The 20,771-nt window shown below is 41.2% G+C and overlaps 1 protein-coding gene across 7 annotated transcripts in view; it reads right to left on the bottom strand.

The window, feature by feature from the left end:
- LOC143318042 (myosin IXB) overlaps positions 1-19,878 on the bottom strand; it is a 56,540-nt gene extending 36,662 nt beyond the window's left edge. For all 7 annotated transcript variants that reach the window (XM_076725943.1, XM_076725941.1, XM_076725940.1 and 4 more), the window contains exons 1-3: positions 19,435-19,878; positions 620-840; positions 272-491 (exon numbers count right to left, since the gene is read on the bottom strand). In XM_076725943.1, coding sequence (XP_076582058.1) covers positions 272-491; positions 620-777 — 378 coding nt within the window. In that variant the 5' untranslated portion in view covers positions 778-840; positions 19,435-19,878. The remainder of the gene's footprint in view (positions 1-271; positions 492-619; positions 841-19,434) is intronic.
- Between the last annotated feature and the right edge of the window lie 893 nt (positions 19,879-20,771).

Consider the following 20,771-nt stretch of genomic DNA (forward strand, 5'->3'; position numbering starts at 1 on the left):
TGATATTAAGAAACATTTTGAATGTGGCTATTTGCCTTGCTTTTTTTGTTATATTTTTTCCATTAGTGCATAATTTATTGTCTAGGTTGACCACTTGTTTTTGTTTCGAATGAAAAATGAAAAATGAAAAATGAGAAAAATGAGAAAAATGAGACAAGGAATGAAAAAGCAGTAGGAAGCACAATACAATAGTCAGACAGTTGGAGGACTTTTCTCAGTGCTTCACATCTACTGAGTCTGACTGCAAAATGAACTGTGTGCTCAACTCTACCTGTAGTAAGAAGTAAAAGCCGAGGCTCTGAGGGTGCTGCTCCTGCGCTTTCCGAGGCCACAGCAGAAACCTTTGTGCTGGCAGGTCTCCAGCCTCTAGCACCCACTCTTCCCCACCACATTCCTTCACCTCTGCCAGCACATACATGCGGCTAGGGTCCAGCCCCAGTACAGTGGCAGCGTCCGAAATGACTGAGGCTGCTGTTGCATCCTTCTGCACTCTGAAGAGTGGATAAAAGGAATTACTGAGTTTGTCTAATGCTAGATTACAGTAGTACTTCAACAACATCACAACTCAGCATTAACTGTTGATGCTACTTTTTTAGCTGTGCTACTGTGGCACACTTACCTAAGGTTGCAGCATGTGGTGGACTGGGCCGCCAACCGTGGGTAGATCTGGAGCAGGTATGAGCGGCCATCGTGATCGTTAGGGCTAGCAGGCCCACCTCCCCCTCCTCCTCCACCTGCGTTCGTTGCCGTGGTGGCAGCGCCATCTCTGACACTCATCCTGAGCCAGGGGGAGTGGCCTCAGCATGCCGCATCCACTGCTTCCCTCTCACCACGAAGCACCTGAAAATTAATAGATCAGTGACAATTCTTTTTATTTTATACATCCACAGTGACAATGATTATTTTCCATATTGACCCTGGGCCACGATAGCAGGAGGCTTTCCAAGGTCACAGCAGAGACCTGTGTAGTTGCAACATTCGGGATGAAGGAGAGAGGACTGACTCGCACGCCAACAACTGGCTGTCCTATTCCGATAAACACTCAGCACTAATGTAATGCCAGTAGAAACAGAGTAAGAAAGCCCTGATAGTGAATGATTTCCAGTATAAAGCATTGCAGCTTTCTAAAAGCCTAATTAATGCATCATTGCAGCTATGAGCAAGCTTTTTAAAATGCTAACAAAATAGTTCATTTTCAAACAAAATCTCAATCCACAAGGGGAGCTCATCCTTGGTATCAAAATTTTACATTCTGGATACAATGCAGCTCTGCTGCAGTGGTGTGTCTTAGATTAACCCAGAAAAGAGGCTCATACAAGTAAATGTAACAGTTTGATAGGACACAGGCCTTACAAATGAACAACAGATCATTTTTGAGGCCTGTGTCGTATCAAGTTATTTTCATGCCCAGAAATCTTTCTTTGTAATCAGTGGTTCATCATAAAAAGATGTTAAAACTCTGTAGACTGTAGTTATCAAAGTATCCCAGGAAGAATACTATTCCTTTATGAAAATCACCACTGAAATTTGAGAAAACACTGTAAACCAATAAACGACAGACTTCAAGATATTTTCACTCCATGATATATGACTGAGAGAAAGCTAAAAGGTAAATGATGACAGTGTAACTAGTTAGCATTTTTTCTTGCATCTTAAAATACATGTGTCAGTCAAACAAACTTAAGCTGTACTTCCATTACAGCATAATAAAGAGATGAATATTCCTATTGCTCTGGAGAGCACATGAGCCTGGGGACAGGGATCATCAGTGGCGGAGATGGCTCAAATTTAATAACACTGCAGTGCATTGTTATCACATCACATGTAAATAGCTTTTCCACTGAAACTTCACCATACGTTGCAGCTGCAGATGCTGCACAGAAATTGAACCCTTCCGCTCAATGACAGCAACCAAGACACAAATACAGAGAACAGTTTGGGTAAACCACAAATGGTGTAATGACTACACATTATACACTCTCACAGACAAGGCACCTACAGTGATGTATGACGTAGAACTTGGTGGCAGGATATAGTCTTTAGCAACTTTTTACCACAATCTCTCCATCCACGGATAACTCAATTTTCTCTGCCTGGCAAGGTCCCAACACCAAAGGTCTTACACCATCACTGAGCTCTGAGAAGACGATTAACTGAGAACAAAGTAGAGGTTTGTTCAGTCCTTACCACGGATATTACTGATTTCCTGACTGAGGTGAAGCTGCCTTGAAGATGTACAGCCCCGATCAAAAGGTGCATAGAACATTAAAAAACACAGTGTGAGAACTTTCTAATCCTCTTTGACATATAATCAACTGAAAACATTGCAAAGACAATATTTTCAATGTTTTACCGCAATAACTTGATTGATTTTTGTAAATATTTGCTTATTATTAACTGGATGCAGGCAACACGTTTCAAACGAGTTGGGACAGGGGCAACAAAAGACCTGGAAAGCTGTGGAATGCTCCAAACACACTCGTTCACCACTTTGTGAACACGTGATTGTATAAGGATATTACTACATGGACTCAGGAACACTTTGTAAAACTCTTTTCGGTAAACACAGTTCCTTTGCAAATAATTGCATTCTGTTTTTAATTTATGTTTTATACAGCATCAGGGTGGTACGAATGACCTTTTATGAACTAAGCTACAATAAGGGGGAAGACAAATTTCTTACTGATATATCACATGACTGGCATCCATGCCACAAACCTCAGTGGAGTCAAAGAGCACTAATTATTTGAGAACTCTTTCATGCAACAGCAACACTGTTTGAAGTGTTTGTAAAGAGACTGGAATCAGAGGGCCATGAATGGCCAATTCTTACATGCATATGTACGTACATCCCTCCACAGCATGACTAGTGACTAGTTCTACTGTAATTTATGAACAGCCACAACCCCCATTAGAAAGGTTTCAATGCCCAAAAGAATAGATTCAACCACAATGTTTACATGTTGTTAGAAGTTGCTGTAGAAGTACAGCAAGAGTTCACATCATTCGGAAATTCAGTTGACATCACACATGTATGCTAAACGGTCTCATGTTCTTGTTTTAAAGAAAGCTAAACTTTAAATACCAATGTATAACTTTTTCATGAACACATGGCATTCTGCAACCTGCACGTAGAAGACAGAGAACCGTGTATGAGGGGCAGTCTTCCACACCACACGCTACTGTACAGTAGTTAGCGTCAGTAGAAATCATGTATGGCTGACACTACTCTGTAATTAGCACTCGAATCATTGTGCAGTCATACTTGGTTGTACAATTGCAAGTTCACTTCACCATCCACCCAAATTACTGACAGTTGCTGTACTTAGTTTGCCAGGCTGACATGATGACAGCTTTACATCACCAGTTTTGAACATTAAACGTGGTCAACGTTACTGATTAATTTAAAGGACTAGTCTGTAGGATTGACTGTTATCTAGCTGTGAGGTTTCAGATTGCAACCAAACAAACGACCCTTGCCTCACACTCCCCTTCAGAAGCTGCTCCAAACAAGAAAAACATGAAAAGCCCTCTACTGAGCCAGTGTTTGGTTTGTTCATTCTGGGCTACTGTAGAAACATGGCAGACTCTGTGGAAGAGGACCCACTCCCTCCATAGATATATAAAGCTCTTTTATAAGGCAGCAAAAAACACAATTCTTATTTTCAGGTGATTCTACACAAATGAAAACATAAATATGGATACTGTATCCCATTTCTGCCACTCGATTCCCCTAAATCTTACACACTGGACCTTCAAAGGCAACTTTTGAAGCACTGCTGAGGTATTTCAGGGATGATTCAGTGTAACATTCAAATGGATCACAGCCAAAGGAATATGATCCAGGTTAAGACTGTCTGTAACTAAAATTAATGTAGAATAGTGATCTATAGCTGAGTGTGAATCACACAGACAGCAGCTGGGTAAAGATTGGTCTAATGATAGATCATGTAGCGTGGCTTTGCATCAGTAATGCATGCTGTGTAAACAATAATGTTCCCTTTGGGGAAACAGGAACCTGGTTTAAATCATTGTATGGCAGGCAGACTGCACTGCTTTGGTAACCTGATCTTGGGTCGAGATCTGTAAGCACTGAGTCCTACAGTTCATCACTTTTATCATTCAAGCAGAGACAGTTTATTTTCTCAACCTGAAAAATAAGAAATGTTATAGCCTGAAATACAGTCAAAGAAGCAGGCCGAGGGAAACGTGGTTCTCATAGACAGCAGTATGTATTATGAAATCAAGTTCTCTATTCCTCCATTATAAGGTTTGTTTTCACTGAAACTTTCCACTGACAGATAAAAACCACTTGTGCTCATGTCTTCTGTGAGGTTATCGTGAATAATACACACTGACATACTAAGCAGCCATTTTACAAATTAGCCATTTAGCTCAGATAAGAAGATAGCTCATTTCAATCATGTGCAATAGTGCACAATTGTGGCAAAGACAAGGCTTTGTCTCTTCCTCTGCTGTTTAAGCAAGGAAATGTTTGATGATTAAAGAATAATCACAGTCTCACTCAACAGCTTGTATCTTTAGAAGTAATTAATACCAAACCAAACCACACTATGCTGCTGGTAACTGTTTGGGTGTATTTACCCAGTATATCTTTGCTGTCTTATCCTTCTGCATTATTCAAAACTGTTTTCAGAGATTGTTTTCTTTTTTGCCTCTACGATGCATTAAGTTCTGTTTATACATACTCATAAAAAGGAATCTTTTTAACACATGCTAAAAAGGACAACTGCAACAACAGAGATTTCAACAAAGCCTACTCTGGAATCATTTAGGTCACAGTAGAGAATTAGAGGAAAAATAGAGCAACTCGAGACTCATGAGCTTGTGCATTTGCCAGGCTAGCTGACCACAGTCCCAAAAACATGCGAGCCTGTAAAATGCCAAGGCATGCAAAACTGCACAGACCACAAAAGACAGCATCATCATTATCCTCCATCATTGGGTCCTGTCTGGTTTAAATCTGTCACTTTAACTCCTGAGCTGCTCAACTAGTTTCAAAAGAGAAAACCTAAAGCTACAGTATCTGTGTGTAAGATGGAAATAATTTCTCAGTGTGAATGGAGAGGAAAAAGGTAGTGACAGAGAGGAAACCGAACAAAGAAAAAGAGAAGAAGGCAGAAGGAGGCGGAGAGATGGAAAGGTAAACATCTAAAAGTGAGACAGAAAAGAGAGAAGTCCCAGGGGACAATCAAAGGAGACGAAGGCTTTGAGATAATGCAGCTTCCTCCCTGCAGAGGAGATCCTCTGCAAGGATGCCCAGCATTCCACAGATAAGACCGGGGTTGTCTGCTTTGCGTAGGCTTAGCCTGGCACTTTAGCTGCTTACTACGGGTTGATAGGAAGACACTTAGAGCACAGGACTACAGCTGAGGGTTGAAAGGGGCTCATTAGCTGCTTACTGTGGGTAGGAGGAGCATTAACAACTAACAAGCTCCTAAAACCAGACATTTTTGTAAAGGCAGTAACATTTATCAACGCTGGTCCCACTAAACTCATTCTTCATAACCCCTCACTATCCAGTCAAGGAGAATATGCTTGCAGTAAATTCCACTGTGCATTCATCAGCAAGATGAATAAAGACTGGCCTACACACAGAAATGTTACTTAGCTGACTTATTTTCTGACTGAGCTCCTCTTTGATTTACTTTTCTTAGACCACACATGTTCATGTCTGGACAGCTGCACTGATTTCCAATCCTCTGTCACACAGGAACTATTCGAGACGGTTGTCTGGGGTTCAATATTTCACTGAGTTGTGTTGTTAACACTGAAAGTTATGGTCCATTTTATATGCTATAATTCAGACAAGCACAACTTTAAAAAGAGCAATAGTGTACACAATCAGGAAGCCTGCAGGAAGAATGAAGAACAGTACCCCTCTGCCAAGTTTGAAAGAGAGAAAAAAAAGTTGCGTAAAACAAGCGCTCCTCTTCTTCTTTCTCCTCTTCTAACTTCATTATAACTAGAGCTGGAGATGACAATAAGAGCGAGAGTTGTTTGACAGTCACTGGCAGAAGGGAAATAAGCCTACCAGGTCTTACTCATGATCTCCCACCTCCTACTCTGTCTTTTTCACCCACCTTTAAAGAACAGCTCCACCCAGAGAGGAAGAAGGAAGAGGAGGAGCAGTAGTAAGTCTGAGTGCCAATTAGTGGAGAGAGAAAAGAAATATTTTGCCTTTATATGGCCAGTTGTTGTAGTGTTTATGATCTCACTTAGACATGTGTGAAAGCCTTGAGTGTTCTGCTCTTAGTCTGAGCTACAGACTGTAAATTTTCTTACTAATGGACATCCCTAAGCTGGCATACACACACTCATATATACGTATATGTTGACTGTATAAATACAGCAGCCAGTCAGTGCTGAGACACCACCAGCTGACTCTATGATCTGGCAGGAAGTGAGTAACCCAGTGACACATACAAGGTTGATGAACTTCAGCTGGAATACTCTGTTTTCTCTAAGTAAACCCTCTGTCTCACACCTCTGGTCTCCCTCTCGCTGTCCACCTCATACTCTAATACACACATGTACACAAAGAGGTGAACCAAAGATATGGTGACTACCAGCATTCCTTTGCAGCGCCACTGAAGGACGTCTAATAAATCTCATGAGTCAGGACTACAAGGAGCTCCTATCATGGACATAACTAGTCACAACATGCCAATGACAGCAGTTAGGTCAATCACTGAAAAGCTAATGAGAACTTTAAATGCTTCCATAGTTTGTTTATAATTCAACATTGATGTATCCCATCTTTAGATCTTATTCTATTTGAAGAATTGAATACATTAAATTGAATACTTGACAAATAACCAAAAATGATTAGATGACGATGAAACATTACAATATCTAGCCAGTTGTAAAATTATTCGTAGCGGGCATTTTTCAATACTCTGACATTTTTTAGACCAAGTGATGAATTGACTACCTGACTAAATAATCATTAGATTCAGCCTTATACACTACTGGCATGTATACTATATACTTGCATGGAAACTGGAAAATGCATTTCCTTTCTAATTTTGCGGTCATTTTCTTTTAGAAGTGGGTGTTCAGCATCTTGCTTGAGGACAAGGAGTCAGAGGAGGATAAAAAAAAAGGCAAGGGGATAAAGAACGGTCACTCAGGCATCAGGAACCAAACAACACTGACAAGAGCTATTTTAACAGCAGCAGTACTTCAAATTTAATTGAAAATATTACCATGACAGGCAAAAAAGAAGCAACAGGAATCCCAGCTTTGTACTGACAAGACTAATGAGTAACTGCAAAGCTACACTCCCCATCATGAGTGCTGTAAAGAAGACATTTCAGGATCTGACTCACAAAGGATGAGCAAAGTTAGGTGTAATTGTAGAGACGAGTGATTGCAACTATGCAGTAACAAGGGATGCTTCAGGGAAAATCACACTTTCACACAAAAAACTACATGCCTGCCTGTCTTGTGGGGGAACCAAGATGCTGGATGGGCAGAAAAGACACTAACCACCGCAATGCTAATGTTAGCAAAATTCCTTCCACTCAAGTAGTTTCAATGTGAGATACATTTTTCCATACTTTTGGACAATATTGCAATGATAGTATGTCCCACACAGCTTGACACAAGGCTTTGCTGAAGCTACTTCTGATATCTTTGGAAATCTCAAGACCTTGCCTAGAATTTAAATAAAGCTCTGTGGGTTTATACAGTGCTTGTTCCAACAACATGTGCTTGTAATGATGAACCCGCCGAAGGCTCTGTGGAGTTGAGGAGGTTAACCATTTAAACATCTGTGCTGAAGTTAAATGTAATCATTTTGTTTTACACTGAATTTCAAACATTTCAAACCCCCCCCCCCCCAGGTTTACCTAGACCCCTTCAACGAAGCATCTGTGAGCCTGGTTGCTGTAGCCCAAGCTCCTTTCCTCTCCCCAGGGAGAGCAGAGCTGGAGTCACTTAAGTATCCATCACCACTACAACTCTCTCTGCATGAGCTAATGGAGATGAGAGGACCTGGCTCTTTGCCAGAGCAGGCAGCATTGTCCTCTGGGCACAATGAGAGACAGAAGCAAGAGAAGTACAGATTCACTCTGTGTGTCTGTGTGTCTGTCTGTGTGTGTGCACCCTGTGGCTTTCAGCCCCTGTGTGTTTGTGTGTGTACTTGTGAGTGTGCATGCGCGTGTGCATGCGTGTTCTCTTACAGATTCATAAATTCACTCAGGACTTGTGTGATAAACATTTGCTCCTGTTGCTGCTGAGTGGTGGTAAATCAGCCTCACAGTTGAGGCTCTATAGGAAGTGCAGATGCACCCAAAATGGCCGTGAATGGATGAGAGCCCTCCCACTTTAGCCATGTGGTCTATTCAAAGATGCAGCCTTTTGTTTAAAAGGGACCAAAACCTCAATCAGGGAATTAACTCATCCAGCAGACACCAACTGGGCTTAATAAGACAAGCACAGATAGAGAGAGAGCTATGAAGGGAGAGTGAAGGAAAAGGGAGAAAAGGGGCACTAAAAGCTCATCTCCTCCCCCCTGTCTTTAAGTCAGCTCCCAGGCTGGCCGGCCATGAACAATAAAACTAGAGCTGAGGAGCATCTGCTGCCTCCGTCTAAAGAAGAGGATAAAGGAGAGAGGAGCCACAGGGATCCAGTCTTTGACTTGTTGATATTACCCTATTCATTCACTATGGAGCCCAAGCTCATGGTCAAAATCCTCTTCGCTGTGAGTATGGAGTACAGAGAAAGATATCACAGATTATACATTTAAGCCAAACTCTCAAAAGTCTTTGGGAATGATAAACAACACCATTTGGTATATCTCTCATGACAATGACCATACGGTTTTCAAAACCATAATAAAACTCATGCGAGTCAGCTGTCTGTCACAACAAATTACCTTAACTGCGATGGACAATGCTAATCAATTACAACATGGTCGTCTGAGTGCACTCCATTGATCTGCCACTCCCAATATCATGTGTCTGAGTCATGTATTGACGAACTGAAACAGGCCGTTGTTCATTTGACATCCCTCGGAGGTAGATATGACCCTGTTATCGCACGCAGATCATAGCAAGTCAAGCGAGAGGGGTAAACATCAACAGCTGGGACTGTCTGCAAACACACTGGACAGCCTACTTTAAAACAACCTGAAACAACAGTTGCGTTACACCCCCGAGGCCTCCACATGCCAGCTTGTTCTGCTGTTGCTTGAGGCGATCCAACATTAGTTTTAGCCACAGCTTTATGAACTCCTGCTTTATGTACATTTCACAGCAGGTCAGTAATCCAAGAGGCCCAGGTACAGCCTTACACCACTCCCCCGTGTATCGCCACCCATCTGCCTCAGCTCTACCGCTGTGTTTTCAACTGCTTCCTTAAACTGTGCCTCTTTCCCTCCATCTCTCCTGTCATGCCACCGTCTTTCACAGAATCTCCCCCCAATACCTCCCCTTCAACCCCCTGCTGGTCACCCCCTTCTGGTCCCCACCGCCTAACATTTGGCACTGCTGCCTTAACTCAGTCCAGATGCCAAGCCACACAGAGTAGAGGACAGCGGAGAAGCTCAGTGTTGGGAACTCTGCTTATTATAAAAAGTCATGTCCTGGTGTTGTGGATTTTACTTAATGCTCCTTACAGCTCTGTCACTCAGTCAACCACACCCCACCGACCCGAGTAGAAAGGCCAGCAAAACAGATTTGAATGAAACGCAAAATATTAAACTTGCTTTGTATTTCACTGAATCACTCGAAACACACGAGTGCTGTGACAGAGCACAGTGAAGCTCACCATTCATGCAAATTCGCCCCAGCCTTGAATGCCTGCCTTTCACAAATGTCTGACTCAAATCTCAGAGCTCTTTCATCCTTGAGGTTAATACTGGGGTGAGACGATGTATAGCAACCAAGATGGTGCAGAGACATTTATGTTTTCAATCAGTCTGATGAACTGAAACTCTAGATCCAAAGCAGCAGCGTCCACATGAAATATACCAGACGAGTTAGGCCATGTCTGACTTAATGCAACCCAGAAGGCTCTGCTAAATCTGATTGGCTGTTTTGGGATTCCACGCTGGTTGGTGGTGACAGGGGATTCCGGAGAGTTTTCCGGTCGAGTCATCTCAGCCATGTTGGACTAATATACTGGGCACTATATACCAGCACTGGGCAAAATACAGTACAATGATATGAAGGACATTGGTACAGTCTTCCTTAGTATTATTCACAGGGTGGTCAAAATAATATGAACACAATTAGGATGTAATGTAATCCTCCAATAAATTCCATTTCTGAAACTCTTTAATGTTTGAGCAGGCTGTGTCAGAGCGCTGTTCATTTCACTCCAGTGTCAATGTTGGTTGCATAAATCTAGTCTTCAGCAATTCCCGTAGTCTCTGCAAATAGTCAGGAACCTGAATGTAATTAGGGAACTTTGTTGCCCCAAATAAAGAGCTGAAACTATTGTCAATTGATCAATTAATTGATCAGGCACAATTTTCACAATTAATTAATCGTTTATGTCACAGGAAGAAAATGCTGAAGCTCCACTGGTTCCACGTTCTCAAATGTGAATATTTTCTGCTATCTTTAGTTTTCTGAGATAGTAAAACTAAATACCTTTGGGGTATGGAGTGTTAAACAAATAAGCAGACTGAACACATCAGCTTGGATACTAAAATGTGCATTTTTCACAATTTCTTGACATTTTATAGACCAAATGAATGAAAAGCATCATTATTTGCTGCCCTTTCTGTTTTTTGTCTTAACCTGTGCTCATAATACTGGTATCGCCAATAGATCAATCTAAATAAATCCAAATATTTGCACAACAATGTGTTTATTTAATTTAGGTGCATTTGATATTAGGGAAACAGTGGCTGCTCGGGATGGTCTCCAGTTACGGAAACACTTCCTTCCCATTCAGCATGATGAACCACATGCACAAACACAAACAAACATACAGTATGTCATCTGGAGATGTGGGGCAGCTGCAGGCAGAAACCAGGAAGAGGAGAAAAGGAAGTGAGGGGAAGAAGGCAGACAGAGGGGATTATTGTACACGCTCACTCATGTGGGCTACCCTGCTCTAAAAACACTTGCCAAACACATGACTCCATTGTAACACCAGAATAGTCACTGCACTGCACCAAGTTCATTCTCATTTAAAATCCCTTACCCCAGCTGCCAGATACACATGCACACACACACCAGCACAAGCACACTTTTCTTCATTCCTTAGGGAAATAAAATGTTCAGACAGCAGAGTACAAAGCCAAAATCTTGATCTCTGAACTGCTTCTGTTTGTACGCATACATCGCAGGTAGCAGAAAGAAACTTTAGACCTAGCTGACTCAAACTAAAGCCTCTGAGCTCTATAATATGGCAACGCATTTTAGGGTGGGAGGCTGAATGCAGAGTCAAAACCATGTTCTACCAACTGGAAAACACCACGGTGTTGGTGATATTACTCATACATTTTGTACATGCCTTGATCTACGTGTGTACTTAATGCTGAAACAAAAAAGCAGCAGGAGGGATACAAAAAGAGTTCGTATTGAAGAGGAGAAACAAAGGAGAAAATAAACATAATCTCGGACATTTTTTATATACAATAGATTATATGCAGTGCAGCTAGTGTAATCTATTTAAAACATCTTCCCTGTGGTGTGTCCTGATGATGTTTGGGTGGCCTGGCAGATTCACACACCAACTTGTGGATGATAAGCATCTTAGGAAGGATAATGTCGTAGTAACATCCAGGCCTTGTTCTAAATCTACCCATCTATCCATCTTCTGTTTTAGAAAAAGTGGACTGTACGGAAACAGACAAGATGATGCCATGTGATGTCAGGCCAGTAAAAACACACCACTAAAGCTATTTTCCAAAAGGCCCTACACTTTCTCATACTGTCCCTTTCTTTTCTTCTATACGGATCTCATCATGTCTCTAAACTCTCTCCCACCTGGACCAGACATGCTGAATGATTTCTGTCAGATGAAATGTAACTTACATATGGAGCCATTCATCAGAGACCAGAGTCAGACTGCAGAGTAAAAATAGAGCAAAAACAAACAGAACAGAGCAGGGCCCAGCCAATATAGAGCACATAGCCAAGGTCGACTGTTCCTGCTCCATCTCCCTCTCCTTCTACCCTCAGCTTGTCTCTTTATTTCCATCTCTTTCCCCCATCTGTGCCTCCCTCGTCCGTACTCTTCCATGCTTTGCTTTTTCTCTTTCACTTCTCTTGTCACTCTCCACAGCTCTTAAGGCATCCAGTGGTAAGATTTAGCTGCAGTTAGCAGACTGGGACAGAGTTCAACCCTTATCCTGAACACAAAGTGCTATACAGTACATGCCAAAAACACATGGCTTGGACTAATATATTTGGGCTCGAAATGTACGTCAAAGACTAACACACGACAATGACAGCAACAAAAAAAATGTGAATGTGATTCTATTCACCATCACAGTAACTGTATGTGATGTACTCCAACTTTACTCTCCAGTCTGAAACTTACAGCGTCTTAGAGACACACCTAGAACTAATCACAACTACAAACTCCATGTGCTTCAAGTGGCACTACTTATGTGGACCTTATCCAACGCTGTGCCACCTCCACCATTGTTCTCTGTAATACACTGGCTTGTTTCTGCCCTGGCACATAAAATGGGAATAGTTTGTCACCTCTACCGCCTTGCCTGGGTGCATTTATTCATTTTTTCCTCAATTCATTTCAGAAGGAGTGAGTAAGGAATGACGTTGGAGTCTATTTCTTCAGACCAGTCCCTAACTCTTAAACCAAATGCACAGTCCAACCCAATTTGTGCCACTATACTTATGCCTTTAAAAGAGGATTTTGGAATAAGTGTTGTATTAAATACTGTTTCACTTCCTTTATAGGGTCTTGGGACTTCAGGTTCATTCTTAAAGCCCTCTCCTCCTCTGTGTTTGCATCTCCACAATATGTGTGGAAAATGTGAATGCATAGTGTTTTAATAAATAAAGACAAAAAATAAACCTTCAATTTCCTTCGTCATGACAGAGACATCATGCAACGCGCATATTTATCTGCATCATACAGGCCATATTTCATGTTTTTCAGAATGTACAAAATTAGGCGGATAAAACGGACTGCAAAACGCTCTTGTAGCTAGTTTCTGTCTGTTTCCCACAACTGTAGGAAGAAGTGACTGCAATGACATTATGATAGACATTTAGAGTAATGATAGATACACTCAAGACAGCATATCTGCCTGATCCTTGTTAGCAATGATCTTATGTTGACCCTCTGGACTATGCTGCAAAGTAACAGCAAACAGAGCCTCAGGGTGTGCCCTCTCTCTGCCCATAATCCAGAGCCATGGGACAGGATCAGTGACCGCAGAGAGGATGGAGGGGGAGGCTGTAGCACTCACCACAGTCATAAACAAGTCAGTCAATCTGTATCCACACACACACACACACACACACACACACACACACACACAGTCCCCTTCCTGAGGGTGACCGCAGCAGCTGAGGGGGCAGGGGTCAAGTGACAGAAAGGCTTCAACTCAATACGTCAGACCTGAAATGCTGCATGAAGGCATTTGTATAATTGTCCCTTCAACATGAACAAATGACGAGTCAGAAAGCTCGTTTTGAAAATCAGAGCGGCAAGTAGTATCACTCATAAAACTGGGTTACTGTTGGTATCCCTCAATTTACAATCCATACATTTGAATGTGATGAAAGCCAGCTAATGTAAATACTGTGGAGGGTTACTACCCAAAAGAGAGCAACAATAAAGTTGTCACATGTAGATCTGAACCTAAGTGCCATATGAAATCAGTGTGCTCAAGCCAGTTGAAAGTGGTTAAAATATATCTTCCATGACTTTAACAGACCACTTGTCACTTCACTGTGGAAAATGCTTAAGTTGGATATTTTGGTTAAAACTTTTGCTTGGCTTATAGCTGTGCCTATAATCACAATATAAACAGGCAGATCTGGTATAATCATAATCATCACCATCAAGCTTTGATCCCAATTGTCTTGACTAGATGTGTTTGGACCCTGCAATGATGGCTGAGTGAAGGCTAAGGCACAACAAACAAATGCACTGCAAGTAGGCCATCCCTAAACAGTCGGCCTGCCTTTTCCTCACTTATACCCTATCATTACTGCTGGATCTATTTATAGAGCCCATAAATTCAGCTTGCCACATTGAGAGAGCAAAGTTACCAAGGAGTTTGTGGAATTGATGACTTAAAAACCTCGCCACTCTCCCTCTCTCTACCTCTTCTTGTCTACTCACACAGACTTTCTTTTGCTTGCACTCTCCATCTGGTCCAGTCTATACAGGTCAATGCAAATCCATACTTCCGAGCTCGGTTCAGAGCTTTCTGTAGGGCACAAGGCTATTTATTCCTCTCACCACAGAATGGCAGACCCCGAAGCATTCCTGTCACGTTACTGCACTAAGTGCTGACACACTGTATGTGCACAAAAGCACACACACATAAGCACACATACTGGTGTCCCATTCATATTTTCTGATGGCTCCCTTGTTCCATTCATCTCTTCCTCTGTCTTCATACACCTACCCAGCTCACTTAACTGACTGAACAGGTAACTCAGATGGGAATTATACGGTATTTTACCCATGGAAGCCTATTCAAACTAGCAGTCAACATTTGTGATAAAAAGATATGGAGACTAACCCTTTTCAACGGATGAGTGACATAAGATCTTAGATTATGCTCTCCTGAAGCTATAGTACCAGCTCCTGAACCAGCCCACAGGTTTACAAAAGGCAGAAAGACACCTAACACAGCCCATTGTAATGTTTTTGAGCAGCGGTGTAAGTAACAGAGTGATACAGACATCTTCCTGATGAGCACACAGGTAATTGAAACACAAGCCTCTGCATGTTTGAATTTCTTGCCAAGCCCTTTGCAATCACCCCTCCACTATACTTCATGTAGTAGCAAACAAATTGACACTTTGTCCACTCTCATTTCTCAACATTTACATTTACAAAAATATAAATATACAATGACAAAACGTACAAAATCATCTAGTGTTTAATCATGCCATTTATATTCATTCCATCTCGCTTGCTTTCTGTGTTGAATATGCCTAAAGTTAGTTTGCTGGTCTGTCCAACCTAACAAAGCTGCTCTGCAGGGCCATGGGACTGCAGGTGTGCGCATCATTCCACAGGTAGCCTACATCACCTTGGCCCAGCACATCAACTGCACACAAAGACAATGCACATGCTGCTAAGGGACTCTGCTGCCGCAGCACACCAAGGCTCAAGCCGTTCTTCTGTCCTTGTTCTGTCAGAGACCTAAATTAGTCAAATTCTGAAGCAAAACATAAAAAGAGGAACACAGTAACTTAAGGACAGCTTGAGACTGAACCCACACGAACAGGGTTACAATACAGTACACAACCTCCACATCTTTGCTTTGAACTAGGCAAACGGACGAAATACAACAAGGCAACAATCTGCACGTTAGTAGGCTGAAACCAGAACAAAATGCTAGTGTGGTCATGATATGGCTGACAAATTGCACATAGACAACCACTAGTTTGGCATAATTTCCCACTATCACCATGATTCATCAAACAGTTGTGAGAAAAAAATGACTCTAAAAACCCCCAACACATTTGTGATAGACAATAGATGTGTTGACTGATCCACTGCAGTCAGCCTTCACACCTTTGGAGTTATCTTGAAATAAATCGCTTACATGTAGCTTACCACAAGACACCAAAGACCATGAAATTTCTAATGACGTCAATGTAAAAATAATCCAATGTCATTCCATTTCCGTTCTTTACCCACCACTTCTTTATTGTTGACTTTTAAATTTTTCTAAACTGTCTCGCTGACTGTGGTTGTGGTGTCACGGCAGCAAACAGCTTGCCTGATAAGTGTCACGTTGGGAAACAACTTAACTTCCTCTACTGTGGTTCAGGTTGATGATCCAAAACAGCAACAGACCTACATTTATTAAAAACACTGGCATACTACAATAAGCAGGACACTGCCTCTACAGATAACACCAACATCTCTGTGGACTGTTAAAACACACAAAGCCTAGCCTGGATAAGACTGATTTATAGTGTTATCTGTGAGAAAATCAATGTTTAATAATGCACACTGTAAGATTTAGTGGTTGAAAATAAATGTAATAAAGCTGAATATGAAAGCTGAGGCTGAGGAAACCCTTGAATCGCTCCTCAGAGAAATGTTGGCACAGCCATGATTGAAGCAATTATCTTTTCATCCGCAGCTTCACACAATTGCATCCACCAGGATGTGTAGACCAATTACAACTCCAGGCTGAGCTGGAGATGTAATTGGTCTTCCTTCCCCCACCCACTTCTTGTCCTCAACCACTGTCAGCCCTGCAGCAGGGTTTGCAGAGTACCAACCATTAGCAGACGGCCATATGGCCCTTTTCTTTCAAAGATGGCAGAGAGCTGCTCTGAGGGCTGCCTGAGTGTTTAGAGGTACTTTAAGGAGGTATGGGATAAAACTGGCTGCACTGCAACATTATTTGGGGAGATGGCTTCTGTTTGCAATCATTTGAAGATATTGGGACAGGTCTGACAATTAAAAAAAAAAACACCACACATTTTGCATAATATTTAAGTCCCAGTTGAGGTCCAATTCATACATATTTAGAGTAGACAGCATTATTTGCTCATATCAGAATAATGTCTGTACTCAATTACATCTCATCTCTTCCCTCCTAAATTTCTAAATAGCTACTATCCCTGAAACTGTGAGACAGGAAGCATTTTAATAAATGGAGATGTGACTCTTAAGCTTTCTCTGAGGGATTTGGGATGCAATTAGATTTTGAATATGACAGATGGGGACCTTGATTGGATTGAATATGCTGATGCTTGGTCCACAGCACAGTGCAGCTGGCAAGGCTTACACCATCAGTAGGCTTACAGATGCTGCACACCCACCCACCACACCTTCACACGCCTCCTGTGTCACTCTAGCCACTACAACTGAAGAAGATGGTCAGTTTTTCTGTTAAATCCCCTTTACTGTCATTGATCACGCTGCATGTTCAAACAGAATTATTCTATAATGCTAATAAAGGTTACATTCAATAACTCTATTAATGACTGCAACATCTATGCATTAATGTCAATAATAAAAATACACAATCAAATATGTTGTATACATTAAACGTAATCTACATTAGGTTCAATGCCACTCACTGAGTTTGGTCTTGAAGATTTCATTTAAAGGCTGTCTGGCAGCGCTTTTCTTTTTAATGAGATGTCATTTGTATTTATGCTCCATGCAGACGCTTCGCAGTTTGGTGATAAACTGTGGTGAGCTTTTCTGAATCCAAAAACATTTGGTAAAAACTGGTCGCTGACGGGGTTTTTTTATGGTTATTTGTATAATTATTTCTCTATTTTAATGTTCTACTGTAAGGATTCTTATAGATTGTTTATCTAGCTGCTATGTTTAATCAATTAGTGTCAACTGCTTAATTAACTGGCAATTATTCTGACAATCGATTAACAGGTTTGAGTAGTTTTTTAAGCAAAAAAAGAGTCAAAATTCTCTGATTCTTAAACGTAGACTGTTGCAGCTCTAGATTGTTACCAGCAATCAAATTTTTAAAATATAAATATTGAAAATATACTTTAAAACAGTAATTTGCTCAGAAAACTACACTCAAACAAAACTTTAAATGAAATAGGACAGTTAATTCCACCCTCTACAGGTCGATGCCCCACCTACTCATTTTGCTTAACATCCCTAAATTCTCCAGCAGATTAATATTTATCATTTACCACTCTTTAGTCTGAAATCTTACTTCATGCCATTCATGAAAGCCTGTGCCACATGTGGCACTCAGCTGCCAGGGTGACAGAGGGAAGTGTAAATACATTATTTCACCATAAGGAAATAACTTGCTAATTAGGTCACTGAAAGAGTACAGCAGTGTTCAGACCAAAGTAAATCAGAGAAATGGAAAGAGGGAAACAGAGAGGGTAAGAAACTTCCAAGTGAAGTGCATATGTGCGTAATTCTAGGGCTCCTATGCATGATTACTTTTTTCCACCACCCAGATGTTAGTCATGTAGAGAGAGCTTGGGCCTGCAGCTTGTGCACACGATTTTGTTATGGTTTGGCCAACAGCCTGCTGTATGGAAGAAACAGCTACAAAATGATGCCACTGGTGTGTTTATTTTCTGTGCAATTCTGAATGCATTTGCCACATGTAATATTAATCAACATTTAAGCCGTCATCATGACTTTAGAACAAAAGCCCCAGACAATACCTGCCCCATATGATGACAACTAGAGCTGCAACGATTGCCCGATTAATCTATTAGTTGTCAAGTATTAATCACCAACTATGTCGACAATCAACTAATTCATCTGAGTATTTTTTTAAGAAAGAAAGGCTAAATGCTCTGATTCCAAAACAAGACATCTGAGGACATTATGCTGGGCTTTGAGAAACACCAATCAATGTTTTGTTTTGTTTTTCTGTTTGTTTGTTTGTTTTTTGCTTACCATTTTGTCACATTTTCTAGACCAAACAACTGATTGAGAAAATAATCAGCAGATTAATCGACAGTGAAAATAATTGTTAGTTGCAGCCCAACTGATGACAATACGGTGTAAATATATCTCCCAGCTCTTAATAAACATTGTTGCTTCATTGTTGCTGTATTATACTACTTCACCTATCACTGGCGATCAAGGCTGTACTCAGCCATAAATTGTGCTCCATGGTGGGCACATAATAACAGTTATGGTACACTGGTAATTTGGATAAGTTGTAGTTACCCTCTTCTAGACAATATCTAGTTAGGTTTATGTCGAGGACTCAAGAGTCTGAAAAAAAAAAACCCCACTGTGGAGTTTTTCTGAAATCTAAGTGAGCCTTGTTGACTCGAACAAAACACCAACCGGCTGACATGTAGCGTTAGGTTAGTCACATTATCAATCAGGCCTGGGGACATTGCACTGCAACAAGTCAGCCTACATTCTCAGCTCATTCACACACTGGATGCAGCTATGTTACTGCGACACCGACCGAACATGCTCTCAAACACTATCACTACAGTGAGCCAGGACGGCTGTAAGCTAGCGCGTACAGCTAGCTCCAGTCTTAAAATGGGACGTTTAAAACTACTTTCAACAGAGGACGGTTAAAAAAATAGGTGAAACGATACGAGGCGCAAATATTAACTGAGCTACTTCATTATAACTTCCTCGACGAGCTCTGACAATGCATCGCCCGGTAGCAATAAAACTGAAACACATATCCAACAATAAACCGAAATATTTCGATAAATTCAATACTTTGCCATAAACACTTCTGCTGTAAAGAACAAGCTCGTACGAAGCCCATTGGAGAGGCGGACAGCATTGAACATAACTTACCTTTCCCGGCTGGTTTTCTCATTGTCTTGCTGTAATCCTTGACTGCATTCCTCGCGGTTTAACCAACTGATGAAAAAATAAATGATAACCGAGTCGCAGCTTTTCGGCTGTGGTGTTTTTTCTCTTTGGTGAAATTAACACTGAGTTGTACCAACCAAGCTAACAACGGTGGAGTCCCAGACAGACAAAGCTCCCGGTAGAGTCAGTTCGAGGGTTTGAAACTGCGGTAGGGAGAAAATAAAACGAACCGACAAAAACTGTAGTCTACGAACACGCTTGTATTAAATAGAGAAGAGCAGTCTCTGAGATTAAAAAAAAAGGCTCCCGGGTCAACTATTTCCTGACAGACTGCGGTTTTAGACCGGCTAACCTGCTAGCCTGTCGCTACTTCCTTTCTCTTTGCCTAAATAACAGAAGCAGTCTGAGCGGTGAAAAAAAAAAGTTGAGGAAAAAGGCACAAGCCAGATTCTATACAATGAAGGCACCCTGTTGCTCCGGGACATTTATGAAAGAACAGCGCCCTCTGCGGGAACACAGCGGTGGCACAAAGCCTCTGATTTCATACGCTACCAGCTCAAGTAATGCACACAGAGGTGCGTTTTTGTTTTTTAAAGTAGACAAAAAAAACAAAACAAAACAAAACAAAACAAAAAAAACCCCATTAAGCAGTAAAGTTAGACTCAAATGACAGATAGGTTTTATTTTGAAATGTCTTTAATGAGCTGTATCCTGCCACCAGCAGTTAGTTTCAGTTGGACATTCTGTTGCTAAGGCTACTAGCACAGTAGCACATAGCAGTTTAACTGACACTCCTGCGTCCACCATTTAGTCACATCAGTGACAAAGCAAATATTGAAAAGCATAATTTATCTTCTCCCATAATGCCCATATTGCAGCATTATATGTTTGGTTTTTAAGTATAGAAAACCTTGTTGAAATTGTTGAAAAGGATTACATTCATTTTACATTAAGAAACTGAGATTCTCAAACCTGGTGTGTTAAATCCAAAACTAACAGAGGTGAAATTGGGATTTACAATTCAATTTACAAAGAACTGTAAACTGCTTTATTCCAGTGTATGTTACATTAAGTCCATATTTAACATATTAACAATTCTCAAAAGTCAAAACATATGTTGTGATGTTTCATCATTTCAGTGAGCTTTTAGCATCCTCCAGCAGTCTTACAATGATGCTGCGTATTGACCTCTTGACAGGAGACTGTAATACTGCTTTAAGGCCACCAGATGTTGACAGCTCAACACTGCATGTCAGTATCCATACCTCATCGAGTAGAGCGGAGACTCGAGCAACCACACTTGCTAGAAATAGATTGTT

The sequence above is a fragment of the Chaetodon auriga genome, chromosome 3, assembly GCF_051107435.1.
Source record: "Chaetodon auriga isolate fChaAug3 chromosome 3, fChaAug3.hap1, whole genome shotgun sequence".
NCBI lineage: Eukaryota > Metazoa > Chordata > Actinopteri > Chaetodontiformes > Chaetodontidae > Chaetodon > Chaetodon auriga.